Source organism: Lepeophtheirus salmonis, chromosome 13 (assembly GCF_016086655.4).
Source record: "Lepeophtheirus salmonis chromosome 13, UVic_Lsal_1.4, whole genome shotgun sequence".
NCBI classification, from domain to species: Eukaryota; Metazoa; Arthropoda; class Copepoda; order Siphonostomatoida; family Caligidae; genus Lepeophtheirus; species Lepeophtheirus salmonis.
Window position 1 is genome coordinate 45,883,830 of NC_052143.2, and position 24,127 is coordinate 45,907,956.

Genomic DNA, 24,127 nt, shown 5'->3' on the forward strand with positions numbered 1-24,127 from the left:
CCTGGGAAATGAGAATATTGTATAGACCTATTAATCACTAAGATGGCCCAAATAAATAAAAACAAACAAAGAATAAATACATACAAATATACATTTAAGACGTGTAAGTAAAGTCTTCATCACATTCTCAAATTTCAGTTTGTACAAATATCATACGTACAAGTACAATTTTTTTTTATCACAATTTTTTCTCCAACCAGTTATCAAATTAAAAGAAATAAAACAATATGTTGAAAGCTTGATAGATTTTGGTTTATTGTATTTGATAAAACCGTATCCAACCTCAATTACAGCCTTTATACGAGAGTGAAAGCTGTTTGGTTCATTGAGAAATCTTGGAATTCTTTCTTGATCCAACTGATAAATTCGTCCTTGGTGTTTCTGTTGATTCGGTTATTTGTCTTTTGATCGCAACCACACACACAAAAAATCATCTAATTCAGATCCCAGGAGCTTGGAGGGCAAAATTTTAGCGAGATTAAGTCGTTCAAATGGTCTTGGAGCAATTTCAGACATTTTTTAGGGATTTGGCGGTGAGTTGAGTCCATATTCCAAAGTTCTTATAATTTAGTCTGCCAAAACTCATTCTTCTTTGCGATACCCAAGCCAAAGAATTTTACAGAGCTACAAGCCGGTAGACTCTCAATCTTTCTGGAGGTGTATTTCGAGGCTACTGGAGCTGCTAAGATGACATCCTTGGAACAATGACTTCTTCATCCGACTCTTTTACTTTCCCTCCTTCTACCGATTCTTTTTTATAATTTAAGTTATTGATCTTAGGTGATAGTTTTGTACATGTGAAAGGATAATAATAATTTTAAAAAAATTACCCCGTCAGGTTGGACTTTTTATACTAGATAAATATTTTTTTTTAGCCCAAAAGGCATACCTTTATATATAATTCTGGCTAACAAAAACAAACAAACATTATAACTGAATATAAAAAAATCCTTACACATAACTGATATGGGTTAAGGAAAAAACGATAATAAAAATTACAGCTTTTTTTTTTTTTTTCTCTTCAATACACGTACCCAAAATGCCGAATAAACGACCATGGGCAGAAAAATTGCGTAAAACGTCGAGTTCTTTCTTTATTACACTTTCCAAATTTGTTGTTATGGGTTTCTTGTTACATCTGCAAGAATATATTATAACCTACACTTGACTGATGATGACCTCCACCTTAAAAGCTCTGGGAAGATTCGAATCAGTGGCCACTACCCAATCCGTTTCTGACGTCGATTCTACTAGTTTGCCTTTTAATTTTACTTGACACATTCTTACCAAAGGACTCACCATATTAAACTTGTGGAAAATATTTGCTGATGTATCTATTTTCTCGCTATAGAATGTGACGTTCATACACTCACGGATGAGGTAGCAATTATGTAGCAGAGCCATTTTTGCCTTGATGAAGTAAAAGGGTCTTTAAATAGTATTTTTGTATCGAAGTCAACCCTCAGGAGAACTTCATCTGGATCGTCAATATTTCCATTGATAGCCCAGGACCTATAATTTCTTCTGGTCCAGATTTTTTCATCAGAGAAGATAACTTCTCCTCCAGATGATGACTTGAGGTTTTTAGTAGTAATTGGCAACGTCAGATATGGGTTGTTTTTTTCATGGCTGGGATCCAAAGTAGTATATTTGCACTAATATGGGCAAAGACACATCCTTCTAAATACCTCTCAACTTAAAGACTGCCGTCAATCCTTAATCCATTAAAGTACATTTTTCTTGTTTATAAAGGCAAAATATTTATACAGTAAACTTTTTAATCAGACTGTTACTAAACAGTTAAAACACATTTTTCATTGCGTATACTTTTTTTGTGGCACCCGAATAAACAATCCAAAAGCAATTTATTTAGATTTATATATAAATTCAATTCTTTATTTAAAATACTTTCTATTTATTAAGATTTTTTAAAGTCGTGGAACCTTTGTGAGAGGTTTATTTTGATTTCTTTAGAAAACAAACATAGTTTGTTTGTTTTTTAAATATTTTTTCATTTAATTCTTAAGGCTTTAAGTTTAAGTTTTCATTCATTGAGGTGATGGGAAAAAGTTGAGGTTCGTACTATACCAACTTTCTCATTCTATAATCCAAGTTGGTTTTCTTTTACAAAAATAAAAGAGGCTAAAAATAACAAAATAACTTGAATTTATAAAAACATTTAATTATTAAATTGTGAGAAAATATTAATTTGGATTTTGTATTCAATATATGTATGAAATCACAACTATACTTCCTAGTATTTGTATATGTCGATATAACCTTTATTCATATACTTGAATGGAATTACCACGAATATACAATGCTACATTTCCCTCTCTTCACCATCTTTCCCATAATACTCTTATAATATCAGCAATTTTGTATCTTTATGTTAAAGTATCGTTAATTTCTGTACTTCAATCCTTACATTTAAAGTTAAAACAAAATCAACTGACATTTTAAATATGCGTGAACCTTTTTTTACCATGATGAAAAACACTCAGAGGTTTCAAACTTTATAAAATTGTGAATCTACTATGATGAAACATAGGTTGTATAAATTTATAGATATATTCAATTCATTTGCATCTAGCATATTTGACGTTCAGTTGCTCGTAATGACTAGATTATCATCTAACTCTAGTTTACTTTTGAAGTACATATAAATCCCTTAACAATTAAATACTTCAAATAGTTCAAAGTAAGTATAGAAAATATAATTAAAAAATTGTATTTAATATTATTTTACGATACCACAAAGTGATTAAAATTAATTTTAAAAATCGAGCACGGAGTTTTAATTTTACTGCATAGACACTGACTCTTTCATTAGTCAATTAAAGAATTATTTCACTGAAGGAAATTCAAGACTACGAGCAACAATGTATTATGCTCGCTATATATTCTTTTCAGCTATTCTTTGAGGATCTCTTACGTTTTCCCCTTCAAAACATAACCATATAGATCTCCTGCGGTATTTACATTAAAATCGATATTTAAGCGATGTGAAGCTTTATTTGAAAAGAAAATCAGGGGCGTTTGCAGGGTGGCTAGAGTCGCTACAGTCCCCCCTAAAAAACAAATTATGGAATTTTTGCTTCCTTGATTTTTTTTTGGGATAGGATGAAAAACCTTCCCACAAAAACAAGGGATTATCAAAAAAAATTCCAATTTTAAATTTAATTTAAAAATATTTTGTGAACAGTTGTAGACTTTTGAAAAAAATTTCCGAAGAATTTTATTTTTTATCCAAATATGTAATTTTTGAAATTTTTTTGTGTCATCTATGAGTGATTAAAATAAAAAAGACGCTTCGATTAACATTTTCGTTCGAACATAAAATGACAATATTTGATTTATAGATTTTCTTTAATACTATATAGGGTTTATATCTCGAGATCCTTGGATGACATATATGAAATCCCACTTTTATACTTATTTCTTTAAGGATAAAAGTTTGAATTAATTATAATTAATTTATTAATACACATGTAAAGACATGATTTTTTTGACGAAATCGTTCCCGAAACTTTTAAAGACTGCTTAATATGCTGAAGATGGAGAAAATTTCTCCAGATGATTATTTACCAAATCTGTAACAAGCATAAGCCATGTGTAAAACGGACTTGATGAGATAGTAGATCGCAACTAAACGTTTAGATATCGTTTAAGATTTATTAAAACTTTTTGGTATATGTTAGAAAATATTCTGGCGAGTAGAGATAGTCCTCCACCGATGAGTACTTTGGGTCCTTTGATTGAAGGTAAATAAAATTTATGAAACAATGGATTGAACCAGCATGATGCCATTCCAATAACTTTTTTGGCCAGCCAGGGAATAGGTGTTGCTTTGTACATTGTATTAGGAACTATTAAGAAATTATAGAGATCGATTCTCTTCTGAAGGTTGAATTTTCCCCAAGAGGAGATGGCTGAATTAAAATCAAGAAACAACAAGTTCTAAAAAGAGGCACAGTTTCTGTCCCATCCAATCTCAAGAATTTCAATTGCTCCCTTAATAGCACAATCTTTATTTTGAGAATCTTTATCAGGATTCCATTTACCAACTGGAAAATCGTGGGTTTAGTGTTGTTGATTTTTAAACTAGATCTCTTTCATATATTTTTTACAATCTCAATTCGTTTAGTTAATTGTCTTTTAGAATTAGCCTCTAATATTAACGAGATGTCATCGGCGTACATGTCAATTATATGTTTTGAGTTCCCAAAATATGCTCCAAAACATGTGAATTTCCTAAAAATAAAACCTGCAAGATCGTTTAGCGCAGCAACAAATGGTAAGGGAGCTGAATGACATCCTCGCGAACAACTCTTTTTCAAATCTATAGGTCACACTTCCTATTACCCATATAGATAACTGATGTTCCATTAAAGAGAAGAGCTCTGATAAGATTCTTCCTTAATTTTTACAGTCATTTAGAAGAAAACTAATTTTTTTGGGAATTGGGTAGTCGAATTGTCATACTTTTTGATGCAAGTTGTCCAGTGTATTCAGATATGTTTATAAGTTTGGTTATGCTGTTATCATAGTTTATATTAATTGAATTTTTTTTAAACAGATAAACACACCTTACAATAAAAATAAGAATGTCGCCAGAACTTTTATAATCTTATAAAATTTATTCTTTGATTTTGAACAGTTCCTAAAAGTAGGATGTGCTTCAAAATTACATTCAAAATATAGAAATTACTAAAAAAATATACTTTTCTTATGAAAATAACTTTATTAATACATAAAAGTAATAATTTTTCATAATAAATTAATAAATGTGGATTGACATAAAAAAAATTATTTTTATCTCGTATTTTATACCCTTAGTACAAAAAACATGCACTTGTAAGATTCAATTATGTCTTATATGTGTGTATAAATCCTTTTTAGAAATATATCCCTATAAATAACAATATTAAACATACCTTTAAACTAAAATTGATGTAGATAAGAGCTGTTTAAACGTTCTAAAAAATTTATTTTTTGATTCTCTATGCAAAAAAATACATAAGAATATGTCATTTTTGATTTTCGAAAAAATGAAAAGTACGACTCGCTTTAATAGTAGGTGGTAACCTTGATCAAAATCCAACTGTTGTAACTTCAGCAATTTTTCTTCCTCGTTTTGCTTTATTCCTCATTTAATCACTTCAAAGTACTACAACGGCAAAGTCACTTGAGTAGTTATAGAATTATAACTACATACTACTATGTTATACCTATATAATGGTCGTTAATGAATATAATTAATATAAAATATTACTCTACATAGAAAAAAAGAACTCATTAATTTACCTGTTTAACAAGAAAAATACTATATATTGCTCTTTAATAAATTAATAAGGCTAAGAAAGTAAGAAAAATATTTATCGTAGAGCCATTATAAATTGTATTAATATATGCATACATCAATATATTATATATAATTATTTGGGAAATTCTCCTAAGACCGTATAATAAATAAAGAAGAGGATCAATAAGTAAGTATATAGAACTAATAAATACTATTTTAAACTCATTTTGCAAGTGTAAAATAAAAGCTCAACAATAACATATGTAACCTAGCGTTTTATATTTTTCTTGATTATCCATTCTTATATACATTGAATTGAGAATTCTATCAAAATAATTATCAATGACAGAGTATGAAATGACAAATTTTGTAAAAAAACCGTATATTGATAAAAATTAGTATATAAATCCGAATACCATAGGTATAATACTTTTTTTGAGTGTAAAGTACGGAGGGTTAACTACTTTAAATCATAAGTTAATTAATAAAAACAGCTGAAAACTAAATATTTTACATTTTTGTTTATTTTAAATAGTGAGCCGTGCATATCTATGTACATTTATTACTATATTTTTGAGAGTGAAATAAAATAGCTTTAAACTATACTCCTACCTAGTAATCAGTGACATTACTCATATGACGTCAAACATTCCCTTAATAAAAGGGGCGTTACTTATTGTTGCTCTTATTATTATTGTAACTACTATCAATATTGTAAAGGCCACAATATACTCCTGTGTATGTACATAGAAATCTAAAGATGTTATCTTATTTTCTTTTCCTCTACCTTCCACGCCCACCATTCAAAAATAGCATGTCAAAATACTCTTGCATTACAAGATCTTATCTGAAGAAGGCTTTAATATATAAAATGGGTCGATGTTCACCACATGTACATGCATATTACATGCAGTGAAGGACTGATAAGAAAAAATCTTTTTGTGTACCTATGGTATATGAATATACACTGTTAATATATATACATAAGATGATGATCTGATTTTGTGCATAATTTATATGTATGTACATTTAAACAGAAAATGACTCTATTGTCTATAATTTGTAATAGTTATATTCGAGAGCTGTCACAGAAGAATCTGGCCTGACTAAGTAATGGCGTTAGTTCTTTTACAAAAATCACTGTATTAAAAATAAACAATCTATAAAGCATATGTTTCAAGTTTGAAGGAGCCACATTTCTCAGTATTAGCTTGGAAGACATCAATAGTTAGTATTGCCAGTGAATTTGGAAAAATTGAGAAAATTAGTCATCCTTTTGTTATACATGTCTATTATTTGAAAGGCCTTAGCACAAACAATATAAAAACAGAACTGTGATTTTGGCAGTCAATGGCTATTTTGAGGAGTAAGACAGTTCATAGTAAGAAAAGGGTATCAAACTTTTTGAATATCGCCTGGAAAAGTATATATTACTGAAAGGGGCCAATGTTGAAAAATGAATTATTTTTGTCCCAAATATTTTATTTATATATTTTTGGTTGGGTATGAATAAACACATGCATATTTTAATTATTCCTCCAGCTATTTTTCAGCTATAAAGTAGGGGTTGAGTTTTAAGACAATTCTAATACTGATTATCATTTGGAAAGGAAAAACAAAAATAATCTTTTTTCCTCCAAGTAACCATTGAAAACCCATTAAAAATTGTCACGTAAAAGTATGATCACATTGACAAATTATTTGCATTATAGCCATTACAAAGCAGCTCACTTACTAAGCATTTGAGACATTTTATTATTTTCCCCTTCAGAATATTAAAATGATGATTCGTGTTGTATCAGACATATTTAACTTTTTATTTTATTGATAGCTAATTTAACCATGCCTGGGGTTTTAAAAAAGTTTGTGTAATGTGAAAATCAATGATCAAATAATTTTCATGAAATAATGAAAGTTATAACAATTCAAATTAATAACATGTGTCTTTTTTTCTTACCATATTGGTGAGATGATGTCGCACATAAGTGAACATTATAGTATTACGTTTACTAACCTGTTATATGTATATGTATATTTGTTAGTCCACTTGCCTTTGAAATGTTGATTACTTATTGCAATTGATCATCTACTCGGCTTAACTTCACCTAATTTCAGAATTTTAATAACGAAACCTTACATTTCTTACCTGACTAAATCAAATAAGTATTAAAGAGACAAAAAGATTAATCCCAAATTGAATATACTGCAATGTAATTTATTTTAATTCGTTACCTATTTAATTCAATAATCTACTTAATTTTTTGAACTTTTATAGTTCAACCCCATGTATTACTTATTTAGTAGATATTCCATAAGAAAGTTAAAACAAATTTGGGTATTTTTTAAGAGGTCTTGAGCAGATTTTGAGATTTGATTGGAGAAATATAGATGATCAACCGTAGAAGGGAGTCTGAGAATGAGGAGGAAAAGAAGATTATTAATTTTTTTTCACAAATTACTGGCTGAAAAATTGAGAATAACAATTCGATTTAATAATAAACTCCCAGCAATAATTTCCATGATTGGTAGAAAAGTTGAGTTATCATCAAAAATGCACAATTTACAGTGTTTTTAATTTTTTTTAAACACATTAAAGCTATATAAATGGCCAAAAAGAAGACTCCATATTGGCGGTATGTAAAAAAATTTCAGAAAAGAATTAGGACTTCCTACTACAATTAAAGTTATCGCAGAAATGAAGGATAAAAACAAAATTGCACATAGGGAAGAAGAATGTGAAATGAATGAAGAAGGAACCATAAGAGCCTGTGGTCATAATCTTGACGAATATTCTATCAAAGATTAAGTAACTATTATCAAATATGTAAAATCTATTGAATCTACAACTAAGTTTAATAAGAGTTATAAATGTCTGGAAGATTAATGTTGTCGGAGAATACGCCAAGATTATGAAAACAAGTACAAAACAATCAGAAGCAATCCTTGATGTTCATAATTCTAGTGAAGAAGGACGCTCCCTCAGAGAAAATTGGAAGATGATATTAAGAAATGGATTTAATCTTACAAGGAAAACCAGTTCCAATAGAAAACTCTATGACTGGGGTTTAGATAACTTGTGCTAATCAAACTTTTAGATAAATAATGAAGTGGAAGAGAAGTTTACTACTGTTCTTTTACATAGATGTTTGCTTTTTTTTCCTTTTGTCTCTCCTCTAAATGAGAAAATATGAATGGATGGAAAAATTATAAATGAAGACTGAACAACTTAAATCAATTTTTGAGTTTAAATAACTAAAAAAAAAACTTTTTTCAATTATGGAAAAGATCATTTGAAGTATATTTATGTATTTAATTTTGAAATTGAATTTATAAATAATAAATCTAAAAAAAGTTAAAAACTAAATTAGAAAAATCAATCAATATTAATCTTTCGTAAAGATATTTCTATCAATTGTCATAAAAGTTTTATTTTTTAACATTAGCTATGATATACATCAGTTTAAAAAAAAGTATTAGGTTTAAAATATGCACATTTTGGCGGAATTATAACATAACTAATATAATATAAAGTGTACTTTTGAAATCCTGCAATGTTTTTATCAATTATTATTAATTTTGTTTTTCAAATTGAAATATGGCTCTGAGTCCGAAATATACTTTCAAAATTATTTTTTATAAATAAAGACATTTAAGATCCAATATAGGTTTGTTGAAGGATTTAATTTTTATTTTCATATTATGCATATATTAATTTAATTATTTACTTTTTTGACATATTATGCAACTAAGGACTTTTAGTAAATAGTTTTAGTTTTTTTATATAATTCAAAAATTATATTTTTTATTTGAAAAATGATTAAATAATAATATAATGAATGATAGTTTCGAATAAACAGGCATCCAAGACCTAACTTTTTGTTGCATTATTAATATTAGTATTATAGCAGTCCTTATTTATTCGGTCCGGTCTAATCTTAGGACCGGTTCTATCAGTGATTGGGACAGGTCCTTTAGACTGTCAGTACTATAAATGATTAAAAAATAAATAAACTCTTGAATAATTCAGTAGACTTGTAAAGATCATGATTTACAAGCTTAAATAATCATAATAAGGAAAATACATAGGAGTGAAAGTTTAAAATGAAGAATTTTTCAAAGTTGGCTGTTCACTAAATTTCAATGAATAAGGTAAGCAAAAAATATCAATCAAAACTATTTCCTAGTAGATAAAACTTACCTTTGAGGATTTCATCAAATGGGATGTTTTTTTGGATGAGGGGGAATGAGATCCAGAGGAGGCGCTCCTCAAATCTGGCATAGAACCATGGTTCATTTGGAGTGAAGCCAAATTCATCAAATACATTGGCATTTATGTACAAATATTATTTGCTTATCTTGAGAAAAGGTGAGTATTTTGGGTTCGTATGTATTGCATATCAAAGAATGATGAGTAATAAGTGAGAATGAGGGAGTTGAATCCGCATCTAGTTCTCTTCTTGAACCATGTTTTTCTACTGACAATTATGTTTTAAAATGTGCAATAAAGAAAGAGTATAATAAACTCTGTGAAAACTTAATACATTTTCTTTATAAAATGTGAAAAACAGGAGGAGAGGAGCATTATGTAAAAGAAGGTGCGTCGACAGAGGAAAAAAATGAATACACATGTAATATAGATTCAGAGACGGGAGAGCCGAGTGGGATATATATTACTTTATTATATTGTTGTTTCTTCTCTTTACGCAAAAATAAAGACCATGACTAGATTGATCTCGAGGGAGTGTTCATGAGAAGCTTTATAGCAATTACCTTAAAAAGCAAAAGAATATGGACATTACCAAAACTTTTCAGCTCTTTTTTCTAAACAAAAAGATGACAGAAATTACATAAATAATAAAGAAAGACCAACAAAAAGCTTCCAAATAAATTTTATTACGTAATTATTAATATTAGTTGATGCATGTCACAAATAGTTTTACAAATTATTTGAAATATTAATAATGGATTTTTAGGACACTTATGAAGAGCTTTGTTTCTACACACACTATTTCTTAAGAAAAAAAGGAAGTTATATGGAGTTTTGCCATATTAAAGTAAATATTTATGGACATGCAAAGATCTATTAATACACTTTTCAATTCATAAATACGTAGATTCAGCTCCCTTCAATCCAAAAGAGTATACTTACGAAAACAGCTGAAAATAGAATACATTCTATTTTTGCTCATGATAAATAGTTAGTTGTGATTCACAGCGTTATCCCGAAACTTTTTTGTCAGCAATTGATTTTTTTATCAAAATTCAAAACGTTTATTTTTTAACAAAAAGTGGTTCAAGAGTGATTATAAGTAGAAAAAATGTGACAATGGATGCTCAAGATCTATTTGTAGTTGCAACCTGAACAGTGTTATCATTATTATTTAAGTCTTGAAGAGAGAACATAAAAGTATGAACTAATTAAAAATGCAAGAAAGATGAAGAATAACACAGAAGACTTGCTGCGGATTTATAAGTATAAGTCCTTGTTAGACTTGGAGTAGAATCGAGGATCGAAATGTTTAAAATTCTAGCCTATATATCATTCCATAATGCAGATGGAGATTTTTATTTATTTCTCTTGATCATATAGGTACACGTTTTGTAATTTTCAATCTTGAATGACATTGGTTCAAATTGACGAAGGAGGACCACCAGAGATCTTTTCTCTGAGCAGAGCAAGCTGAAACGGTTGAAAAGAGCAAAGAAGATTTTAAATTTTCTCAAGACTAACAAAAATTAGGTTAATATTTTGCTCTTTACTTATTCAAAAAATTTCTATGTTGATGCCACTGTGAGTCATCAGAACAGCCGCTACATCACAACCGAACATCCATAAAATATCTCACCTTCAGTGAGCCATGTCTTGAGAACAAAAATACAGTGGCCAGCACAGTCGAAGTCTGCCCTCCCATTTTGTGGAGAGGAATGTGATATCAAACATTTGTGTCAGACAGTAATGAGCTTAGTTGTGTATTTTGTGTATTAGTTGTGCATATTTTGTACAGCATCGATTTAGTGTCCTTTTAAACTGTCCATCGGGTTATCTATGAAGATCTACGGAAACCACAGTTATATAAGTTGCAAGGGACAGTTTCTAACACTGTCAAACAGCGAGAAAATGTAACTCGAACCAAGCCTTCGATCAAACTAAAACAGAAGCCTTTCATAAAATTTCTAGTCAGTTCTTCTGAGATGAACAAAATAAATGTCCAAGATAGAAGCATAGCTCAACAAAAAATAACTTGTTGGAAAAAAGTCCTTATGTCGCCCGAGGATCATGAAGGTCAAGCGTCCACAGAAAGTTGTGGTTCTTTGCATTTTTCGCTGCAAGGTCACTTTATGCTGCCCTTGTTCTTCAAGCTGAGCATGAAGGTCAACGCCAAGTCTATATAAGTGTTCTGCACTTAAAATAAACATTCTCTTGGATCTGCAACATCACGAATTACAAATCTTGGATCTGGCGGAAAGACCGGTTACCCTGTCACACCAACAAAAGAGCAAACGATTTTCATAATTCTGATAATGTGATGCAAGTCCCGCTGAGTTCTTTGTCTCCTAACTTTCCGGAATTGAACCATTTAGACTATATTGTGTCTGAGGGAATGTTGAATGGGTTTCCAATAAAGGTACCTTCAACACCACAAGATCCCTAAGAGCTGGAACATACTTGACTTTACCCAGTGGTACGTTCAAAAAGGTAGTAGGACGTTTCTATGGGCATTGTGAACGTGCGGTCCAAGCTAACAACAATATTATTAATTAATGTCAAATTTATATTATCAGTTTGATTTTTATGAAAAGTGGTATAAAATCGGTTAAGAAATAAAGTTTTACCAGCGTTTTAAATTTTTCTCTTGGTTTGTGAACGTTTAAATGAATACAACTTTACATATTTCATTGCTTCATTTTTATTTGACCGTCTCGTCTCTCCTTTCTTTAGAGTATCTTTAGTCCAACCCATAAATTCTCAATTCTTATATTTTTCATTTATATCCTTATCACTTATTGTACGTGTTTATTTTATTGTATTTTTTTGCATACAAGTCCAGCGTTTTTGAATTCCATAGCCTTATCCGACTTCCCTCCCTCCCCTCACAAAAAAAAAATGAAATACATAATAAATGATTAACAAGCTATTTTTTAGTAGTTTATATATAATTATACAATTGATATAAGCATACACGTAAAATGATTAAATCCGGGATTTCTATTGAACTGCCTTAGATATAAAACCCCGGGGAAACAGAACCTCTAATAGCTGAACATTAAGTTTTTTTTGCTATTTTTTGTCTCAGCGAGGCTTAATACATTTTGAAATATCATTATTTATTAATATTACTCACTTATATTATATTTCTCGTGTGATGGAACTGTGGGTACTAGAATTTTACAATGTGCCACAGGATATCAATTAACGATTAATATTTTAATATTTGATAATATTTATATGATTTTATATTGTATGTGCATATTTGATGTTTCTCTTTTTTTTAAATTTAAATATAAATTTTCTGTACCATTCCAAATTTGCATTATTTTCTTGATTTAATTGTATACAATCTATTTTTTTAATATATTACAAGCACGAACACGCTATCTTAAAGAAAGCTAATGAAAGGTGATAAAGGTTATATATATATACATAGCTTATTTATGGTAAAGTTCAAAACTAAAACGATTTACTATAAAGTATAATTATATAATAGGTCAATTTCTATTGTAAAACCTCCTTGTATACAGCATTTTTTTGTTGCTTCTGTCCAGTTGATGTAAATATAGTCAATCCTCTACACCCTTTTGGCTTTCTTGAAAATGCATGATATGAAAATGTAAAAATACTAATTTTGGTAAATATATAGCAATTTTTTCAAATGTTTGACAATGTGATTTATTTATTGTCATTGTCATTGCTAACTTGCCATGTTACTTCTTTAACCATAATAAAAATTGAGGATACTTACTAACCCGTGTATTCCGTTTCTAATTCCCTTTTTTTAATTGCTATTTAATATACGTTCACCCTTTCTCTGTTAATGTTCGTTTTTTTCGATTTTTTTTTTTTTTTTGGTACATTTTCGAATCGACAACCCATACCTTAAAAAGCTTAAGATACTGGGAATCGATCTGGCTTTATAAAAAAACTCCACTTATATGTGAAAATCGAACTTGCCCTGCAATGACCAGGAATCTGGGTTGAACAAATTTTATTTTATGCCTAAAGTATGTATCTGTCTCTATTTTGAAATAAATTCGCTTTTATCATTGTTTTTCTAAGCAGGACGTACATCACTCACACAAATAAATATATATTATTATTATACTATGTGGGATATATACTTAATTTATTCTTCTTACTCTAAATAATTATTATAGATGCAAAATATATAAAACATAACATATAGTTGTACTTAGGCACACAAAAAAAGATTTTTAAAATAGATTATTTTGACATATGACTCAAATTTTGACTCAAAAGGTTTATTTAGTTAAATAAATAAGTATTAGTTACATAATTATGAACTGTGTGTAGAATTACGTGCCTCAAAAAATAGAAAAATAAATATTTTGAAGTTTGAATTTGAAAAAAAAAAAAAAATCAAATTGAACAGGGTTTTTCTAAATCTGTTCTCATTCTTATTTAATTCTAGAGAAGATAAAACCTAAGTATAAAGTAATAACTAATTAGTTTGACATGAAAAAACGTAGAATTACACTAAGATTTTGCTGGCTTCAGAGATATCAGTATAAGTCCTTACTGGACACGGAGTAGAATTGAAGATCACCATTGGAGTAATTCCAATTATATAAAATATTTAATACATAAATTAATCAATTACTATTTTTTCTTTGTTGTTACCTATTGTTACAAAGTCTATTTTTTTCTTTACCTTCAGGCAAAAGAAATGTATAGAAAAGGTATTATCTGTAGATAAATGCTTTTGTTTCTAAACTCACGTTTCCTAATTTTTTTTTTTTCTGAGTTATTTCCTTCCACTTTTCTATATAGTACTTGTATTTATGCAGAACTTTCATTTCTTTTATTTTTTTTAGGAACAAAATCCAAATATAATCAAAAAGGTAAATCTTCATTGTAGTCTATAGATTTTTATGAAAGGAATATTGGAAAAGAGTTGAATTGGTCAATCATTGTAACATAAAAGGAAATTAACATTTATAATGGGTGTGAATTGTTATTTGTGACGCATTTTTAGGGACAAAAAAAGTTAATTCCTCGTGAAGAAAATTGTTTATCAAGGGATAACAATGTTGTCAGTAGGGTGTAAATAATATTTGCAATTAGATTTTAGTTTTACAATTAATTTACAAAGGTAAAGATTAAACAAGCTAACAAAAAAAAGAATCTTTTGAATTATTAATTTTTGTAAAAAGTCTTGTGTTTTTTTTTCTCTGTAGCAAGATTTTTATTTAGTTCTATTTATCCGCGAACAAAAATATAAATACATAAAAATAAACATATCGAAGGAAAATTCCGTAAAATAAATAACATAATTCAACAATATAGTAGAAAATTAGTTTCCTCCGAAAGACTTAAAAAAAAAATAACAACAAACAAAATAAAACCATTAACACAAAAAAATTATTTGTTTAATGCAGGAAAAAGGGTGTCATTACACATAAAAATGATAAAATAAAACAAAACAAAAAAAAGCAAATAATCATACTAAAACAGCAACTAAACAGTCAGACTTAATTTTCGGTAATGTTTTTTGAACTGTTTGATTATAAAAGCTGCAGTTTTGAAATGCCTTGCTGAGACCTATGGATATAATTTCAATAAATTGGCAGCTAAGTCCCAATTTGTTCCATGCACCTGTGGAACTTTGATGGAAAACATCGAATATCTCGCTGCAATAGCGATCAATATTCCTCGAATATACAATGGTTCCACCAGTTTGTCTTCCCCCAATCTCAGTGCCACATAAGCTTTGACACTTCTGATGGCAACATTCAAGCACTTTTCTTCTTCACTGTTATTTAACTGTGTTCAGATAATACGAATAATAAAGTAGCTTTTAAGACATTCTACTGTTTTTCTTTCAAATTCAATTCCAAGAAAATTCTGACCATCAATTGAACCGGTCAGTCATAAAAAACGTGCACAGTATTGTTTAACATTTTACCATAGGTTTTGCATGGCTTAAAGACATCCATGATATCATTAGAGATCTGTAACTGTGATGTAAATTTCCTCCTCTCATAAATTCCTTTGAGTGAACAAAGTCTTTTCTTCTTCCACGATACCGGCAGGCTTATCAACGATATATATTTTTACATAGGTTTTCTGCTTCGGAAGACTTCACAGGCCCATAATGAAATTTCAAATACCATGGAACAAGGGGTAGGTGAATTTTGGCTGCTCTCTGAAGAGCAAAAATGAATTTTCCACTATTAAAATAGGAACCGGGTTTTAGGTCGTGAAATGTAAGGGTCTTTTCAACCAAGGCAATTCTTTCCAGCTGCTCATGTCCTGGAAGGTTTTTGAAAAAATGTATTCCATATTAATTCTGTTGAATGATGTCAAAGGTGCTGTTAGTGTCAAATCTTGGAGTCTTAGAACAAAAAATTCTTTGTACAGCTGTCTATTCACTAGATATTGTACTAATGTAATCATTGGAGATAACAGAACAAAATATAAGAATGTCATAGATTGACGATTTCGTCATAAATCTTCTCCATTCTAATTGATGCCATCTACTAATATCAATTAATAACTTCCCATATACCTTTGGAAGAATATTGGCCAGTAAAGATAATCCCCTTCCTAATTGATTGTGTTGTCTTTTTAATGTGGAAATATACCTATTATCAAAAAATATTTTCAGCCAAACTTCCTCCTCATTCATGGATTTATCAGCAAATGATGGGACACCGGACACAACATATATTATTTGCGAAACAAATTTGATATTATAAAGTTTTATTCTTTTTTTCAAGTTAAATTATCGCCATTCATAGCATGATCTTTGGTCCATACAATCCCCAAAACTTTCACATCGTTGTTCATACCATAGATGGTAAGGGTTTCCATTGCCTAAAAGGATAATTGAAGTTTTGTTCCGATTGATTTTCAATCCTGATTCTACTAAAAACTTACTGAAGAAAATAAGGAGAACATCAATTATATTCACCAGATGAGCTTCCAAATTGGCCTCCCCCATGAGGGTGAGATCATCAGGATACAAATCCAATACAGGACGTTTTTCACCAAAGAAAATGCCAAAACCTCCGTACTTACGTAATAAATTGGATGTCAATAATTACATAGGTGCAGTGAACAGGAGAGGAGAAACTGGGCAACCCTGTCAAAAGGTCTTTCCCAACTCAATTGAGTTATTTCATGATATTCCATTATAAAGAGGAGTACGTATGGGGTTGAAAAACGTCAAGGTAAGTACTTCTTCATAGCTCTAATCATGAATGAATGGGAAATTATAGCAACAGCAATATACTTTTCCCTATACTTTAACGAATTCATAGATGCTTGAACACTTCTACTAACATCTGCAATGCTTCTGTTCTTAAGAAAACCTTTCTGCTCAGGTACCATTTCTCATTTAGAATAGGTTCTATTTGCTTAGAAATAGTCCCTGCCGATATCCTACAAGATTCGTTCAAAATTGACAAGGGTCAACAATGGCTGAGTTTTGTTCCATTCCTAAAAAAAAATCAGCCAATTGTCCAATAACTGTTAAAACAGGATCTAATGAAACACTGTTTGCTTCAAAATGAGGAGTCTCCAAACTTTTTTATCTAAATAAGTATCCGAAACTTGTGATTTTTTTATATACTTTGGATATAGTCAACTTTTCATCTCAAAAATAGGAGTTTCCTTTATTTGGATTTGACTGTTGTATGTAACCATCTAATTTGTATCAAGTTTGTTGTGTTGAACATCTAATGAGAGAAAGTTACATTCATAAAGAAACTAATAATGACTTTACTGAATCAAATATAAAATCAATGGAAAGACAAATAAAAGAAGAGTATTTTTGTCATTTATGGACACATTAAATATATATATATTATTAATATATAATTAAATTATAAAAGGTGTAAAAGTACATACTTATTAATTAGAACTAATAATTTAAGATATCTAAAAGTAAAAAAAAAAACTGGGTTGATAAATTCATTATACAAATACTCGTTTTCATTTTACAAAATTTCCTTTATTTTTATTATCTTTTACATTAATAAGACAAAGTTTCTCTCCTGGGTATTTATGATAACACAAACTCTTACTTACTTCAACATGAAAGGATCTTACAATAAGGGAATTAGGGAATTTCCTTATGTGATCCTGAAATACAATATTGAGTATTCAGTGAGCTGATACAATTTAAAGGAATCGAGGGAAACATCTGTTTTTTTGGAAAAAATGGATAACTTTTGTGACAAAGTCTTTAAGAAATAACATTGATTCAAATTAAGTGCCATCTAACGAGTAAAAGATAATGTACCTATATTGTATATGTTTGGTTGTTGGAAAATATATATGATTTATATACATTTTTTATCCAAGAAATAACAATATAGTCATAATAAAGAAATCTCGGAGGCGTTTTGAATGTAGCATCGAGCATGTATATACAAGGTTCACTATATACACACTTCCCTGATATATATACATCAAATTCATATTTTTTATTTAAGAAATAACAACTTAGTCATATCAAGATCTTGCAGGTGTTTTGCATGTAGCATCGAGCATGTGCAGCTAAGACTCATCCAGGTAGCGCTATAGAGTACTCTTCTGGCTCATAAGATTTTTTTTCTTTCGTCAAGCAATTAATATTATTCCTTCATTATTGAGGTGAGAACGTCTAGCATCTATGTACTGAGTAGCTACATGCGAATGCGTTTGTGAAATACGGTGAGTAACACTGAAGATTTTCTGAGTAGTTATCTTCTCTATTTTTAGGCAAAGTATGTCTATTTGACGCCGATTAATAACTCATGGTAATGCCGGTTACTACCGTTAGTTTATGATGATGTACAAACTTTTATACATGGTTTGAAACTTGCATCTAGGATTGTTATTTAAGCCGCAGAACAAACAAATGACCAACATAGGGTTACTTTTTAAGCCTTTTATAAAATTTTAGAATATAATTCCGAATTAGAGCCATATTTTGACATGAAACAAGCAGATCAATTCAAATCAAAGTTTTTTACAATTGATCAAAAAACAGTGTTGCATTCGAAAAATAAATTAATTATAATTTTATCTCGATGACAATTCCTAAAATATGTGTCTAGTGATCCCCATTCCACTCAGGGGACAAATTTTGTAGAAATTCAAGTAAACTTATAAAAAATGTATCTTTCAAATGCTTCAATGTTATTATGAATTTTTATTAACATTTCCTCTATGACTCTTTTACTATATTATATGGCATTGAATTGAACCGAGTGGTCCATTCAAGTCTGAACACTTTGAGTTCAAAACTTCAACAAGATATAATTTCTCAACAATATAACAAAATTAATAATATAAATGGAAGTGGTTCTGAGCTCTCTTAATCATTAATGTAGCCTCCCTTAGCAGCAATGATGGCTTTCAGGGAGCAGTGGAAGGCCTCCTCTACCATGGCGTCCCAGAGCTGGCTGACAGTGGCTTTGAGGGCCTCGGTGTTTGGTTGACGGACACTGTAGGACTTTCCTTCGACTTGTACTCAAAATTAAGAGTCGAGGCTTTGGCATCGGGGCTGCAGGGGGACAAAAGTGTTAAAAAAGAATACAAAAGACTCATTTAAAAGAGTCTTCCAACGGAGGAGGTAGGTTTCTTTCATTGCACGTGTCAAAAGTGTCCTCTCCACCCTCACAAGACTCTTTCCACCCACTATTTTGATAGCTCTTTGGACAGTCTAGCGTGAAACCCAAAGATCTTTCGCATAGGTACTCATAGACTTTATGGGATTAGCCTGGGTTGGCTTCTTTCAGTCCTCCTGGTCCAGTTTGGCCGTTTTGATGGATCCTTCCTTTCTCTCCAACGTTTTGGACTTACTGACGGCGTAGACGGTGGCCCAACTGTTTGGAGTGAGCGAATGGAAATTCGTCGATCACGTTCAATTGTCGTTTTCTCGTCTTGTACGTAAGCTAGAGAGCTCAAATATATTCATACTGATAAATATAATACACCTTCATATAATTATTGAATTGGTAAGTGTTCAGATTTCAATGTACCCCCCGGTAGTTACACCTAAAAACTTTATTTTTTTTAAAAGCTATGAAGGGCACCCCTTTGTTTGCTGAGGGTTTTTATGGCCATTATCGTGTTTTAGGCTTAAGTAACAAAAATGAATGTGATTTTTAAACCAACAAGCAGTCCAAGACCTAAACTTTGATATATACGTAGTGTTTCAAAATCCACGATACTCGTAGAACGTTGAAATATATGCAGCCTCAAAAAATTTGAAATTGTGTTGTACATCTATTCTAAAAAAAACAATTAAGATTATAATTAAGTTGCTTAATAAAATATGGGAATCTAGTAACTCCATAACAGATTTTACAAAGAATATGAATCTTCTCAAGCAATTAAGTACGTTTCACCACATTGTTTTAAGGCTCTTTATATAAGTAAACATTTTAGTACTATAATTAAAATGCATGATACAATATGTCTATTTACGCCTCTAGAAGCGAACGAGTATGGAACATACTAACATTGATTTAAAGAATATGATTTCTTCTGAGCACGTTGAACACTGAGAAACGTCATTTTAATATTTGGTAGGTTTTTCAAAGGTGTATGATAAGGATGGCTGAATTTTAATTCCAATATTAAGGATCTAAAAATGATAAAAAATTATGTCCTAAAAACGTTCAATGGTTGATTTTACATTATTTGAATAATATTTATGAAGTTATGTATTTTAATTTTTATAGTGTGAACACTTTTAATTATACATAATATCCCAGTCTTTAGCAGCATTTATGCGACATTAATAAGATTTTAAATCTATTGTTACATATTCATGCCGGACTGCCAATGGAAACATTTTTTTTTTCTATGGACAACCCCAACATTAAAAATATCAAAAATCAAGGAATGAATTTATGTTGGAAACATTTTCTAATCTTTTGTTGCGTCATTATCTTGTTACAATCTAAATAATGAAAATAATTTATAAATTATTAATTAATGAGAAAAAAAATATTTTTGAGAAATTATTCATTAGGAACATATTCATCATTAATTAAAACTATATTAAATGAGTGTCTTAGACCTATGTGTTACGCTCTACTATTAATGGGAAGACAGTATGCTAAAGTTATGTACTTTTAATTTATCAAGTTCAAAAAAAAAAAAAAAAATTATTTTATACAATTGAACTATTTAAATTAAAAAAAAAAAAACTATGAAATATATGTAGAATTTCTCTATCATCACTTTAAAAAAAAACATGACTAAATAAATGTAGTTATAATTATACAAAAATTAGAAATTGAAATAATATATATCCATAAGCAAATAAATACAAAAATAAATTAAAGAAACTGAATTTCAATGTATTTGGATAGTTTGGTTCAAACTCAATATCAATAGTAATAAATATTTCAAACTTGTAGAAGGGTCTAAATGACACAATGTATGATTTTTTTTTTTAGTTTCATACATTACATCTAAATGGAAATTTTAAGTATATTTAAGGGAGTTCATTATTAAATAAGTGTGTAACTTAATTTCAGGGGGGGCGGAGTCGGTTAAAATTAGTAAAATTACAATTGAGTCTAGAGACTATCAATATATATTTAATTTTTTGCTATAAGTAGTTATTAGTTATATGTAGTAAATTGTTGTGCCAGGTATAAAGAAAATATTTTGCATATAATATATTTAATAAGATTAACAACAAATGCAATGGGTCGAAAACTATATATTGCTAATATACATTCATAACACTTTGCCACCTAATGAAGGTATTGGAGCGCCCACAGGCTGAAGCCTACACTTAATATAATTATTTCAGCCATAGAATACGATTATGAACATTAAAACTTTCAAAAATACAAGTTTGGCCATTAAAGCCTTTTGAAATAAATCCATTTTTAGAGTATAGCTACGATTCAGTGCCATAGTTTGGCATAAAATACCTATATATATGTTATCAAAGTAAATAACAAGTTGATACAAACATTCAGAATTAAACTGTAATGAATTCGGGTCTCCTTTTCTTCCCTCTTATTCCCTTATTTCTTGTATTGTCGTGTGTGTATATATATGTTTGTAAAGTACCTTTTTTACCTTTTATCAATATAAATAGCAGTGTATATATAATATAAATCCGAGTAGTGCATTGTATTAATAAGAATATACTTGTTCCTATAAAACAATCCTTGCCTTATTTCTCCATGTCCTTCCTCTCCTCATTTCTCCCCGGTCGTCCTGGATTCCTCCTTTGATTAAATAGTTGGTACCTCGTTACCCTTAGTCAATACACAATATAAACAATATGAAATATTTATTTAATTATCTTGATTACAATTAATAAAATGAATATAACCAATAAAAAATCGAGTAAAATAAAGTATCTTGCTTAGAAGCGAATATCTTTTTTATTTTTTATTAAATTTTAATTTAAAAAAAATGCATTTAAGCAACGTCGATTTGATTGGTTTTTGGTCTATTTTGTTTTAATATCTCTTAATTTTTTAACAAAATAAGTTTTGGCTAGGTTGCTTTGAATATCGATTAAGATAATGTTCCGTGAAAGAAATTAAACCCTTAAAGCCTTGATTCATTGATAAAAGTATTACTGATTCAATTTTCCCGCCCAGAATAATATTGTAATATATTGTGACGCAACCTAAACATCTTATTCTATAAATATTCCTTAATAAATATTTTAAAAAATAGTCGAAAATCAATCAAATTCGTTTTTTTTAAATGCAATTTAAAAAAATTAAAATGTGAGGTATATTTTGTAATTTCAGATAGGATATAAAGCACTTGAAAAAAAAATATTCGTTACTATGCAAGGTACTTAATTTTACTTGATTTTTTTTTGTGGTGATATTTATTTTTTATTAATTGTAATCAAGATAAATTATGATTAATTATTTCATTTTTCAAATGTTGAATGTGTGTATTAATTTTTTATTTACTTAGAGTTTCATCTATATAGATCTTTCATGCAAAATATGGCACTGAATCATAGCTATACTCTAAAAATTGATTGATTTAAAAAGGCTTAAAAGGCCACACCTGTAAAGGTTGAAAGTTTTAATGGTAATTTTCGTGTTCTACGGCTTTAATAACATAAATAAATGTGGGTTTAATCCTGCACGTAGAATTGTTGTTGTATGGTATAATAGTCTGGGAGCCTACCACGTAAGATAAAGAAATAGGGTAAAGAAGGTTTGAACTTTTGAAATTTCTTATGTCACATAGAACATTGATTATTTTTTTGCCGGATCCCCCCAACCCCCATCCAGGTATAGCCTCCAAACCCTCCTGAATATAGTCTCTGGACAGGTTATTTGACCCCTTGACCCCCATAAGTTACATGGACAAAACTTACACCAATGTGATGTACTATGTCAGGATATCATAAAAACAAGGACTGACAAAAAAAATCCGTTGGAAACTTGAGGTCAGACCCCCAAAAACTGAAATTAAATTAGGTCGCTCTACTCCTAAGAAACAAAAGCCTCTTGAAGATTTTTTTTTTTCATTCTATTGGAGCCAAAGAACCGGTTGTTTCTTTCTCGAAGTGCCCCTTGGGGCTTATAAAGAAAGGAACTTGCTCTCATTAGGGGTTAAACTTCAGATCTCCATCTTTTAATACTTCATACAAAAATGTGTAGGGGTTTCTCTGGGGTTGGAGAAATAATGGGTTTAAATTGGAAGTTTTAACAGCTCAATACTTGTCTGCAAAGGGAATGCTTGTTTTTTCAGACGGAAAAAAGGGCAAATGGCGTCTCGGACTATAGAGAACAGAGATTGATGGGACCTGCAAGAGGAAGATACAGAAGAAGTAGTTATTGAATTTTGAAAGTTTGAAGTATAAAAATATAAATATGTCATAATAAATTTAAAGGAGTAAAGTGTATAAATTGTGTTGAATTTGTGATCCTTCTTTCCAACTTGTTTGGACTAAAGCTTTTATTTGCTCTATAGTTTTCGATTAATTTATGAGAATCTCTCACTACACATGTATTGCCGTCGACAATTTCAATTTATTTCAAAAGTGGTTTGCTATTAATTGAATGTTCCTTAAGTTTTTATTAAATTATATATATCTTTCAATACAAGGTCATTTATCCTGGAAAAAACCTTTATATGTAGCCTATAAGGGAAATGTTATTGTTCACCACTAATCAAATTCCTTGTGAAAAATGGGTACCAAAAACGAAGATCCAGAAGATACATTGGCAATCACTGGGAGCTAGTGGATCACTTCCAGGAAACACAGAGGTCAAAATTCACTTATGTGAGGAGATACAAAGGAATTGGGGCTTTAACAAGATAAATGATGTTTTGAACTGCAATAAAACTACTCACCTTGAAAAGTAATGCTGAAACGGTGTCTTTTATTTTATTCTTCAAATATTGCACAAGCAAGTTTGCAAATAATTTGATCAAAAGTTATGCTTTAAGGCATATGGATGGTAATTTTATCTCCTTACTTCAACCTTCCGTCCTAAAAAAAAAATCTCAAATATGATTAATGATTATGAATTTCTAAACGGATCGAATCCCCGGAGAAAGTCAATTAACTTCGACCCAATTTTAAGTCATTAAGACTCTTAGATAACAATCTTATTGATCGCTTATAAGTGGTTTGAAATTAG

The 24,127-nt window shown here is 29.7% G+C and overlaps 1 protein-coding gene across 1 annotated transcript in view; it reads right to left on the minus strand.

Moving 5' to 3' along the window:
- The window catches only part of LOC121128095 (uncharacterized), an 81,718-nt gene extending 71,843 nt beyond the window's left edge, over positions 1 to 9,875 (minus strand). The window contains exon 1 of the mRNA XM_040723663.2: positions 9,504 to 9,875. Within this exon, the coding sequence (XP_040579597.1) occupies positions 9,504 to 9,635 (132 nt within the window). The 5' untranslated portion in view covers positions 9,636 to 9,875. The remainder of the gene's footprint in view (positions 1 to 9,503) is intronic.
- Between the last annotated feature and the right edge of the window lie 14,252 nt (positions 9,876 to 24,127).